Source organism: Sinocyclocheilus anshuiensis, unplaced genomic scaffold (genome assembly GCF_001515605.1).
Source record: "Sinocyclocheilus anshuiensis isolate Anshui unplaced genomic scaffold, SAMN03320099.WGS_v1.1 scaffold25, whole genome shotgun sequence".
NCBI lineage: Eukaryota > Metazoa > Chordata > Actinopteri > Cypriniformes > Cyprinidae > Sinocyclocheilus > Sinocyclocheilus anshuiensis.
Window position 1 is genome coordinate 747,940 of NW_015536477.1, and position 12,199 is coordinate 760,138.

A 12,199-nucleotide genomic window follows, 5' to 3' on the forward strand; every position below is an offset into this window, starting at 1 on the left:
CATACACATACACATGCATATGAAATGGTTGTATTGACGACAACCGTGGTCTACAGTCCTGTGCCCCCCTTAACCTAACCCTAGGATGTCCAAAAAGTGGTTTAATTTAAACTCAAGGTTTGGAATAACTGAAAAATCAACTTTTGTTAAAAAGTGCTTAAAAGTGCTTAACATTATAAAGGAGCGTGTGTGTGTTTTGCATTCACGAGAAACAAATACGTGTTTTGGAAAAGGTATTACAAATGTTTAATTATTTGCAATACTCCTCACACGCTCTATAGTGTCACATGTAGTGCAACCAGTGTCTAAAATACACACACACACAAAAAAAAAAACCTTAAAGGGGTCATATGATGCGATTTCAAGTTTTCCTTTCTCTTTGGAGTGTTACAAGCTGTTCGTGAATAGATAAGATCCCTGAAGTTGCAAAGACTAAAGTCTCAAAATAATGATCTTTAAAAAAGCATCATATGACCCCTTTAAAGGAAGCATTCACCTCAGTCATTTCTTTAAAAAAAAAAAAGTAAATAATACTGTATTATCAATAGAATGTTATCATTTCAAGAGCTCAGGGTTTAGTGTAAGTTTTATCTCTTCATTTTACATGGTGCTATTTACAGTCTATAAGGATGAAGATGTGGGATGAATGAGGAAATAAAGAATTTGGCAAATAAAAGGTAATTTAAGAAAACAAAATTTGTATTCAGTCTCTGGAGAAAAAAAACTTGAAAAAAGGTAAATGTAAATATTGGTAAATGAAACCGATGACAAACATTATGAAACTATAAACATTATAGTGGCATTCATAAAATGTAGGTTATTATAAGCGCCATACCTATAAACTAATTTGTTGTGTGTGTGCTTTGCCAATGTTTTGCATGCTTGGCAATAAATGCATTATATAAAGAATATAAGTCTTAACACATTTCAGATGATAAAAAAGTGACTTGTATTCTGGAAAATTCAGTAATTAAATTTTTTTTGTATACATTTAAATATCTATAGTTAAAGAAAAAAAATTTAAAAAGAAGGGTTCAATAGATTTTTTTTGTTTCATCTTTGGTATCAAAATTGCTATCAAGAATTGTTGCATTTCACTGGTAAAGGCTACTAAAATTTTGGTAGTGTGACAACACTAACCCTAGTGTGCACTGATAAAATAAATTGTTACAATCTGAACCATAATCAAATTGAATCGTGAGGCCAGTAAAGCACACCTCTATTGCACAAACCTTGTTACTCCACTTATTATAGCACTGGCTCAAGCTCCTGTTACTAAACTTTTCTGACATGCGCTGCTTTTACATTTTTGACAAGCTGCAAAGATATTCAACCTTAGCCACTACATTTTCCCCATACATTAAAAAAACACACAAAAAACCATTACAAGAGCTGATTAAATGTTATGTATAAAATTATTTTATTTTCAAGTGTCAAGTTTGTGATTTTTTTTTTTCTAGTTTCTAAAGATGCTGCATACATGTAGCATGAGCAGTGATTTAAAAATTGCATTAAAAAGAATTTAAAATACTTTTGACGTTTTTTTTTGTATGAATATGTGAGCATTAAGGTTATCTAAGCTAGTGTGATCCAAAACAATGACAATTCGCATTTAGAAGATTTACAGTCTCTCACTTCCGCCAATATGGATCAACCATTTTGATGACATCACCCTGCACTTCAGCTTCTCATCAGATTTTCTGTCCAATCAAATGCTCTCTAGAATCCGAAGTGTCCCGCCCCTACACTATCCGCTTGTTAAGTTGTGACGTAAGAAATGCTTTTTCTGGGTCCAAGCCTCAACTCGTTTCACTTGAGAAAACAGTTGTTTATGAGCAGTGTTTATTCATATTACACATTTAAGCTAAACATTTAAAAACTTACGGTCTACACTACAGTCTCCGTGCTCACAGCGTCCCAGACAAAAATAATTTGTATATTTATTTATTTATATTTTCATTATCTGGCTATCTGGGATTTCGGTATGGAGTTAAGGGTTAGGATTATACATTTTCTGGTAGTATTATATCACATTGTGAGTGTATATTAGCACCGTTTGTTATTTTCTTATGGCATCTGACAGAGACCCAGAAGCGGTGATGCATGACGTCAGACTTAAGCGGATAAATAGACACTGACGCTGCTGCTGAAATCGGTCAGTTGTTCACAGAGTTAGTATTTTCTGTATGATGAATGGCACGTAGTGCACTATATAGGGGATAGGGAACGATTCAGACAGCGTAATATGCTTTCCATTGGCGCGAAAGAAGTCTGGCACAAAATGTATCGGACCCATTTGAATTCTACACAGAATTTTATATGAATAAGATAAGGAGGAGAAACGGTTAGACAAACAGCACTGACGAGTAGAATAGATAACACTGGTACCACGCACCAACATAAATGACAGTATTTTCAAACTACACATCCTCAGCATTATTATAATCACTGTTTTAGACTGTGGCTGTCATAAACTGTTGAATGTGGCTTTATCGAGCTCAACGGCTCTGGCCCAAGCTGTGAAATATACACAACGCTATTGGCTATTTAAAAAAGGGGGCGGGGCTGCTCAATATGTCCCATCCTGTCTTCCCGTTTAGCACTTCAGTGGATCTTTAACAAGTGACTTATATGTATTTGTCACTGAATCATTCTTCAGGAGATTTTGTTCAAAAACACTGACTCATCCAGTTATGAAGCGAGTGAAGTCTTTATGAGGGAGTCATTGAATCATTCAATCAAACTGGTTAAAAAAAAAAAACTGTTCAAATTAATTGGATATTTTTTTTAAATAGACTGCAGCAATTAACATTTTGTCAGAACCTCTAGTAAATTACATGTTTAGTTGTCTATTCAGAAAAGTGAGCTTGCTCTGCCTAATATAGTATTTTTTTCTGCTAGCACCCCTGTGCTCTCCTCTTTGTGTCTGTCTTTAATGGATCCCGTCTCTGGCCTCCACACACATAATATAGTTCAGGAAATTATTTCATTGCAGTGTTTTGTGCAATTCCAGAGCAGAGATTAGCCGAAATAAAACAAAAAATGGTTCTGGTTGATGGCTGGTGGACCGATGCATCGCCAACATTTAATATCGAGCACGTCCCATTCTATATTTTACATTCAGAAATTCATTAAATGTATAATAAGTTGCCTGACAACTGCGCAAACACCAATGTTTCTTTAATGTTATCACATAAACCGGGTGCTTTGCATGTCTTGACTAGTTTTGTAGTGTAATTTTGTCATTCAGCTTTTAGTGTACGGTGAAAATCAAGTTGAGGTTTTGCATACCAAGAATATTGGTAATTACTGATTTTTGTCATTTATTTTTCCTTAGGATGGTGTTACAGCAGGCTTTACATTTTCGTAGCCCTGCTCCACCACCTACCACAGTTTTGCGAGGACCTCCACCATTACTACGACCCCCACCTCCACCCTTTGGTATGATGAGAGGACCCCCACCACCCCCTAGACCCCCTTTTGGCAGACCACCGTTTGACACCAGTATGCCACCTATACCCCCACCCGGAGCTTTGCCCCCACCCATTGGACCCCCACACCTGCAGGTAGGTTCTATTACAAAAGTGTACAAAAGTAGGTGCATATGTGCACCAAAACTACAAGAGACTGATCGAAAGTAATTTTAAGATATTTAAATATCAAAAATTCTGTTGTGTTTTTCACAGAGGCCACCGTTCATGCCCCCACCAATGGGTAACATGCCCCCTCCTCCTGGTATGATCTTTCCACCTGGAATGCCTCCATCGCCAGGAACTGGAGCAGTTTCAAGCTTGACTAGTGATGAAATCTGGGTAGAGAACACTACACCAGAAGGAAAGGTAGCAAAGTGACTTCTAAATTAAAATAAATATAACTGAATAGTAGGGCTGGGTATCGTTCAAAAATGTTCGATATCGATACCGATACCTTGACTTCGATACCGGTTCCTGAACGATACTTTTTTCGATACCAATTTTATGAAATCATTTTTAACAAGATTACATTATCTAAAAAAAAAAAAAAACTTTGGTTTTATTTTTCAGCTTGATGTTTATACAATCTCAAAGACTCATCCCCTGAGCCACTGCACAAAGGAACAAAGTGTAACCAACACAATAAATCAGTGCAAATAGTTTTAATAAAGCTCAAATAGTCTTCAGTTTAGACATCTGTTAGGCATTTACACGAGTGCGTGTTCGTTTTAAAACGCAGCTCAGACAGAATCATGATTTCTATTTATTTTCCACTGATTTACTGATGAGAAAGCTGTGCGGACACGGCTGAGCGCGAGACGGAACGGAAAGGGGAAAGTGAAGTATACCCGGGCCTTTATTGGCTCACTGACTGTGATGAGATTAATCCCTTAGGTATCGAAATTTGGTACCGAACGACGAGACGTTTTTCGATACTCGATGGTATCGAGGCAATTCGGTCGGACGAGACGTTTTGAGGCAATTCGGTCGGTGCCTAAAAAGTATCGAACTCGATACCCAGCTCTACTGAATAGTACACTTAATAGTTAAAAAATGTGATCTCGTTTCAAACACCCACTCAATCTTATTCTTAAAGGAGTTTGCCTCATGTCTCTTAAACCTTTGACAAGTACAATCACAGCGAACATTCAAATTTGTGTTTGTGCTGTCGCTGACTTACACAGAGCAGTTGTCATGTATAGATATGAAACAGCCACATGGTATTGTTATTTCTGTGTTAAAAACATTGAAATGATCACAGATGAACTGGGTTAAAAGTTTATAGTTCGGATATAAACACTGATGTCTATGATAGCAATAAAACTTGAGTAAGTCCTGGGATCTTCTGGATAGTGGTTGGACAACTAGTCAACCATCCTGATGCAATCCTAGTATTAGCATCCTAGGACTTTTGAAATATTCCCACAACACTCTTCCAGGTATATTACTACAATGCCCGGACACGTGAGTCAGCCTGGACCAAACCAGAGGGAGTAAAGATCATCCAGCAGTCGGAGCTCAATCCTCTAATGGCAGCTCAGTCTGGAGGAGCTGCAGCAGCTCCTAACACCGCTGCCTCTACTGCAGCAAGCAGCGCTACTACGGTTGTGCCCGACCCGGTCTCCATTCAGAGCCTGTCCCCCACCAACACCCTCAGCACCAGCCCTGACCCCACTACCAGTCCAGCCCCCACTGCCTCTCAACCCTCCACCAGTGAGTATTACACACGGAGAAGGAATTATGTGTCATGTAGCGGCCTGTTGAGTAGAAATTGGATAATTTATCAAATTGAGAGTACTCATGGCCAATATGATAAATCGTAATTTTTTCGTCTTATTATCTTTAATCACACATTCATTCTTTCCCTTTGCTATATTTGTCCTGTAGTGTCTGTTGTTTCTGAGATGCCTCCAGTGGCCTCCACACCTCCTGCTAGTGTAGGTGTGACCCCTGTTGCTGTGGTCAGTGTTCCTACAGTAACTGCTACAGTCACTGCAGTGCAGACAATGCCGCTGTTGCCTCAAAGTCTCCCTCCTGGCCTGCCCATGGCCCAGCCGGCCGCTGCAATCCCAGCATTTCCCCCGGTCATGGTACCTCCATTCAGAGTGCCTCTACCTGGCATGCACATCCCACTGCCTGGTATGTAGAAATAAATGTAATTCTAAAAGTAAGTTGAGTTGGCTAGTTAGTTTAGCTAAACGCCAGCAAATGTAGAGGTCCAGTATATCCTTCATTAAATGTATAATTTATTAACTCAACCAGTAGATGGCGCCCTCATCTTAAAAAGTGATGTGAACAAGGTGCTCAGTATTGCACACTACAAATATCGGGACATTTTATGGAAATGTCATGAAGATTAATAATCTTAAGTAGGGTTGCAAAGGGGTGGAAAATTTCCGGTAACTTTCCCTGGAATATTCCAAAAAATCCTGGAAAGTTTCCAAAATGTCTGGTATGTTTCTGAAATATACTGGAAATTTTCCACCTTTTTGCAACCCTAATCTTGAGTCATGACTTAAGTTTCTAATATATATATATATATATATATATATATGTATATATATATATATATATATATTTGTATAATTAAAAAAAAAATTGTTTTTTTGCTGAATGCAATTATTTTTAAAGGTATGCTGCCAGGGATGGCCCCTCCTCTAGTACCCATGATGCATCATCCCCAGCTAGCTATCACTGCAGCGCGTGCATCTTTTACGGGTGCTCTTCCACTTCCTGAATGGTCTGAGTACAAGACAGCCGATGGGAAAATGTACTATTATAACAATCGCACTCTGGAGTCCACCTGGGAAAAACCTGCTGAGCTAAAAGAGAGAGGTAAGTGAGGCACGAGGCCCCGGGCCGGTTTTTTTTTTTTTTTTTTTTTTTCATTTCAGGTTTAGCACACAGAGAGTCAATGTTATATTCAGAAACATTTTATTTTTCTGAGCAGATAAGGACCATGACAAGGCTAAAGATGGCCATAACAATGATTCAGTTTTAAAGGATCTAGACATGGAAGCCAAAGCTGGCAACTTTGGCATTTCTAAAGCGGTAAGTGTAAAGTTTGCAGGTGATTTAGACTTGTTTAAAGCAAACTTTGAGTATTTAAAAAATTATATTGATAATGTTTTGATGTTGTAGTTGCCCAGGGAAGAAGAGATGACAGAGGAGGAAAAAGCAGCACAGAAGGCAAAACCTGTAGCCACAAACCCAATTCCTGGTACTCCCTGGTGAGCATTTCTCCTCCTCCGTCCCTTCAGTGATTAAAGTCTGCAAGTTTGTTCAAAAGGTTTCATACATTTTTTTACATGTTTGTGTTTTTAGGTGTGTAGTCTGGACTGGAGATGATCGTGTGTTTTACTACAACCCCACCACACGACTGTCCATGTGGGACCGACCTGAGGAGCTGGTGGGTCGTGCTGATGTGGACAAATACATTCAAGAACCCTCCCACAAAAGGAGGGTAGATGACAACAAGAAAATAGGTGAAACCCTCTGTGACACTAATTTGCACTGCATAAAGTTTCAGATTGCTTGTGAACTAAGATTCTTTGTTGAAAGTAACGTAGCAAAAACTAACATACACCTTTATTTCTCATTGCAGGTTTCAACAAAGAGGAGATTGACACAGCCATAGAGGACACACTGGACGATGAGCCTTCTAAGGCTAAGAAGAGAAAGTAAGTACCGACGGCCCACAGCAGGAACCATAGGGGGCCGAACACCCACCCCTGCAGAACACCTAGCTTTTGTATTATACGGAAGAAACTACAAGCGACATGACATCTTTATTCCTTGTCATATGAAGGAACTGGGGCTGTTTCCGTTCAAGCCCTGAGCTAAGACATGTTGACTGGACCATTTTTTGTCACAATTATAGAAATCTTCGGCGGCATTTTCTTTCTTTCTTATTTTTTTTTTGTGCACCCAATGCTGACTTGTCTTAGCTGTGGTAATCTTTAGTTTGGGTCTGTGAAAAGTGGTGACTCCATAACATTTACCAAATCAAATCAGTCACTGTTTCCCATCAGTGCCCTTCACGCCTGCCTCCCCCTGACCCCAAACAGTGGTCCTGTTGCACTGGGGACTATTTTTCAGGGAACGCTTCTAAGCTCTGGCGATGCCAACGTGGGCCTCCAAGGTAACCCACCTTGTTTGACCTCTTTTTAGCCTCCATTAGGCAAACCCCAGTGAACCAATCAAAACTTCAGTCCTTCAGTGATGTGTATTGATGTAAAAAAGGTTTTGGGATTTATTTTCAAAAAACTGAAAGCAAAAATACGAGTATATTTGTATTTGACATCTATTCTAACTTACAAAACGCAAATAACCCGTTGATGCGCAGATTGCAAGGATAATGCAGTGCTTAGACTTTGAACACACTTTCTCAAATTGAAATAAATTTGTGTAGTAGGGCTTTCGAAATTAAAATGTTGATACATTCAATAAATTAAAAATGGTCACAATTTGTATCGTTTTGAGCGGTTTCTAGAAGTATATTTTCTTTCCTTAAAAGGAAATAAATGCATTGATTTGGTAACCATAAAAAATTACGATTTAATTATTTCAATCATTTGATAGTTCTAATAAATAGATTTCAGTTAGATATAGACGTCAATTCTTTCAACAATGTAAGGATAAAATCTTAAAATTTTCAGAGATCCTCCAATGTTTATTTTATTTTATTTTTTTACAAGCATAAAGCAAAAAAAAAGTATTGTAAAATTAAGAAGTTCTTCCTTACACTTGTCCTCTTCTCCCTGACAGGAAGGACGATATGAAGGAGGCTGATGCAGAAAAAGACGCGGCCGTGGAGGCCGAACTGAAGGCCGCTCGCGATCGGGCCCTGGTGCCCCTGGAGGCCCGCATGAACCAGTTCAGGGACATGCTGCTGGAGAGAGGGGTAAAACACTTCAATCCAACGCAATACTCTAACCAGCTCTGTAATATTAGACACATAAATCTGAATGGAAGCCCACCAAGGTACAATCTTAAGTTCATTCTTATTATCATTCTTTAATATTATGTAATATAGAGTCTTAAATTTCTCTCTGCTCTTTCTGTCACTCCGTTTATTTACCTGTCCTTTCTGAATTGCTCTGAGTGAGGTCGTGTTAGATGATTTGTGCTTGACTATAGGGATGGGCGGTATGACCCAAATCTTCTATCACAGTTTTTATATCATGGTAACTGCGTATATATCACAAGTTATTTATCACAAGATCTTTATGCTGGAAATTCATTGGGGAAAAATATTTGCATATTTAATAACCACTGGTATGTCTGAAATCACCTCATGTATGCTTATTAATGGTTTCCTACTTTAGTCCACTAATTTAGTCCAGTGTAAGTAGTTAATGTAAACGAGTCAATCTTAACTTATAATAAACCTTTATTAAACAAAGAAAATGAGATGAACATTTACAGTGATACCACTTACTGTACAGCTCTTCACCAAATAAATAACTTTGTTGGCATGAAATACTGATACGAGTTGAAACTCTCTTAAAATCTAATTTGAAATCTGTATTAAAATCTGTTAAAATCATCCTGGCAATAACAATTTTACAGTATTATAAATACTGAAGTTTATTCATTTTAATCAGTCTATAAATGAGACAAAAGATCACACCAGTTGACTAAATGAGAGATCAAGTCCACAATGTGATATGAAATATATGAAAGGAGCACTGACATATACCTGGATGAGCGATCGGTATACAGGATCGCCATTAATAAAGTATTTTAGAGAATAACACTTGTAAATAATGTGTAATGAATAGTCACACCGCCCAGTCCTACTTGACAGTAGTGTTTGGTGCCCTCTCTTGTCACTGTTCATACTAGAATCTCTATCTGTCAGCTTTGAATAAAACTCTTTGGTCCTAAATTGTTGCATGACAAATAATTACTGTTACCACAGAAGAATGTACTGCTGAATTGTATAATGGTCAATTATTTTGTATTGCTTGATTTGATTTGATCACATTAAAATATTTGAGGAAGACGTATATATTTTTTAACTTCCATGTCTATCAGTATTACGCAGTAGTAATTGTAAGTGATTGTAATTTGACACATAGAGATTTCAGTTGTGTCATTGTAATTTTAAATGTTTTTAAAGGAATGTTGTGGTTTAATACAAGTTAAGCTCTTTAAGTCACTCCCATATGATGTTTGTTGATTAACTTGATTGAAGTGTTGTTTTATCTGTTCAGTGGTAAGCCAGTTTTTTGTCCACTTCATACCTGCAGGTTTCAGCTTTTTCCACTTGGGACAAAGAGCTGCACAAGATTGTGTTTGACCCTCGATATTTGCTGCTCAACCCCAAAGAGAGGAAACAGGTACGAAGAGCACTTGGTGGCATTTAGTGGTTTGCTGAATGAGCAGAAGTGGGCAGCTTTGCCATTTTTATCTCTATTCACTGTGCAGGTGTTCGATCAGTATGTGAAGACTCGTGCTGAAGAGGAGAGGAAGGAGAAGAAGAATAAACTCATGCAGGCTAAAGATGAATTCAGGAAGATGATGGAAGATGCCAAACTTCACATTAGGTGTGTTATTTGTTTCAGTTAGGCCTTCTTTATATTTTGCTCTTAATAAAGGTCTTGTGTGACCTCCTGAAATCTTAATGCTAGGTGTAAACTGATTAGATTGACTAGGTAAATATGTAATAAAAGTTGCCACTTATGTCAATTTTCCTTGCACCTGTTAGGACCACATTCAGTGAGTTTGCAGCAAAACACTCTAAGGATCCTCGCTTCAAGGCCATTGAGAAGATGAAGGACAGAGAGGCAATGTTCACAGAGTTCATGACAGCCTTGAGAAAGAAGGACAAAGACGACTCCAAAAACAAAGTAGAAAAGGTCTGTCACCGGCCTCTCACAACCACCCTGAAATGTCCACTCGAATCAACAGGAAGTCACAAGTTCTGTTGATAGAATTAAGGTTGAATTTAACTATATTCAGTCAAGCCCTGACAAATTAAGTCAAGTTGTGTTTCTGGCTGCAGGTGAAGCAGGACTTCTTCGATTTACTGTCAGACCACCATGTGGACGTCTCTCAGCGCTGGAGCAAAGTGAAGGACAAGCTGGAGACGGACCCGCGCTACAAAGCCGTGGAGAGCTCAGCTGCTAGAGAGGAACTGTACAAACAGTATGTGGAGAAGCAGGCGAAGGTTAGAACAGTGTTCCTGGTCCTATTGATTCATCAGGATGAACACCAACACAACTCGGACTGATACTAGAAAAATGTGTTTCATATAAGTGTCTTTGTGTTGTGTAGAACATGGACGCAGAGAAGGAGAAAGAGCTGGAACGGCAGGCTCGTACCGAGGCCAGTCTGAGGGAGAGAGAGCGGGAGGTGCAGAGAGCTCGGTCTGAACAAACCAAAGAGATTGACAGAGAGAGAGAGCAGCATAAACGAGAGGAAGCTGTCCAGCACTTTAAAGCGCTCATGTCAGATATGGTCAGTGCTGGCACACTCTTAACAATTATTACATTTCTCATTGTACATTGCGTTAATTATATGTATACATTTTGTAATTTTTCATTATTATTATTCACACATAGGTAAAGTCAACGGATGCTTCCTGGTCAGAAACGAGGCGCACTCTTCGTAAAGACCACCGGTGGGAGTCTGTTGCTCTGCTGGAGCGACATGAGAAGGAGAAATTGTTTGAAGAACATGTGGAGGCTCTTACCAAGAGGAAGAAGGAACATTTCAGGCAGCTGTTGGATGAGACCTCCATGGTGAGACGGGTTAAAAATCACACAATCACATAACAACAACAACAATAATGATATTATATAATTATTATTTTTATTCTAATGCATTTTATAACAACAATAATAATAATAATAATAATAATAATAATTCTGATTCTTCTTATATATTTATATAGAAATTAAGTCTTTATAATATAATTTATTAACAACAAATATTCTATAATATTGATCTATATTGTGTCGATGCTATAATATATTAAATATAATTATATTGCTATGCCATGTTTCAGCCACGATAATAAATATTATTATGGTTATATGTATAAATAATGTTGTTGCTGTTATTATAGGATATTACATTATTATTAATATTAACTTTTTTTGTTGGTTCTATTGACAAGAATATTAATAATATTAGTATTCATTTGGTGAAAAGGTTCGTGTTAAATGACTAAATGTAAATTTATGTACCTTACTATGTTCTGAAAACTTTCCAGTGAGACAGAAGTTCAGTCAGACCTTTTCTTTAAAGGTCCCCTGAAATGCTTAGAAACACGCAGCATTACTCTGTGTTGACGTCATTTTAACTGAAACAGGAAGACAGGGCGGGACATATCAAGCAGCCCCGCCCCTTTTTAAAATGGCCAATAGCGTTCGTTTATATCACAGCTTGGGCTAGAGCCGTTCAGAGCCATTGAGCTCCGTAAAGCTGCATTCCTGCTGATAACAGAACCGGCATTACTATCAAAATGCGCATGACAATCGCATTTCGATTAATCGTGCAGCCCTAGCTCCGATACATTTTGTGGTCTGCGCCGACTCGCGCATGTGATCCGCTCCGTGCTCTCGTGTCTCTGGACCGGAGCAGGGTGTGTGTGTGGTGGTTATCGTGACACAGCGCAAAACCAGACTTCTTTTTTTCCTCTATGGAAAGCATATTTACACTGTTTGAATCGTTCCCTGTCCCCTATATAGTGCACTACGTGCCATTCACTGTACAGA

The 12,199-nt window shown here is 38.3% G+C and overlaps 1 protein-coding gene across 1 annotated transcript in view; it reads left to right on the top strand.

Annotated features, from left to right (window-relative positions):
• Positions 1-12,199, top strand: part of tcerg1b (transcription elongation regulator 1b (CA150)) — a 14,669-nt gene that overhangs the window by 907 nt on the left and 1,563 nt on the right. Inside the window, exons 2-17 of the mRNA XM_016451835.1 lie at positions 3,338-3,566; positions 3,687-3,839; positions 4,913-5,186; positions 5,361-5,612; positions 6,105-6,308; positions 6,424-6,524; positions 6,615-6,703; positions 6,798-6,958; positions 7,078-7,153; positions 8,241-8,376; positions 9,728-9,817; positions 9,906-10,024; positions 10,186-10,336; positions 10,483-10,647; positions 10,755-10,937; positions 11,042-11,221. Of these exons, the coding sequence (XP_016307321.1) occupies positions 3,338-3,566; positions 3,687-3,839; positions 4,913-5,186; positions 5,361-5,612; positions 6,105-6,308; positions 6,424-6,524; positions 6,615-6,703; positions 6,798-6,958; positions 7,078-7,153; positions 8,241-8,376; positions 9,728-9,817; positions 9,906-10,024; positions 10,186-10,336; positions 10,483-10,647; positions 10,755-10,937; positions 11,042-11,221 (2,563 nt within the window). The remainder of the gene's footprint in view (positions 1-3,337; positions 3,567-3,686; positions 3,840-4,912; positions 5,187-5,360; positions 5,613-6,104; positions 6,309-6,423; positions 6,525-6,614; positions 6,704-6,797; positions 6,959-7,077; positions 7,154-8,240; positions 8,377-9,727; positions 9,818-9,905; positions 10,025-10,185; positions 10,337-10,482; positions 10,648-10,754; positions 10,938-11,041; positions 11,222-12,199) is intronic.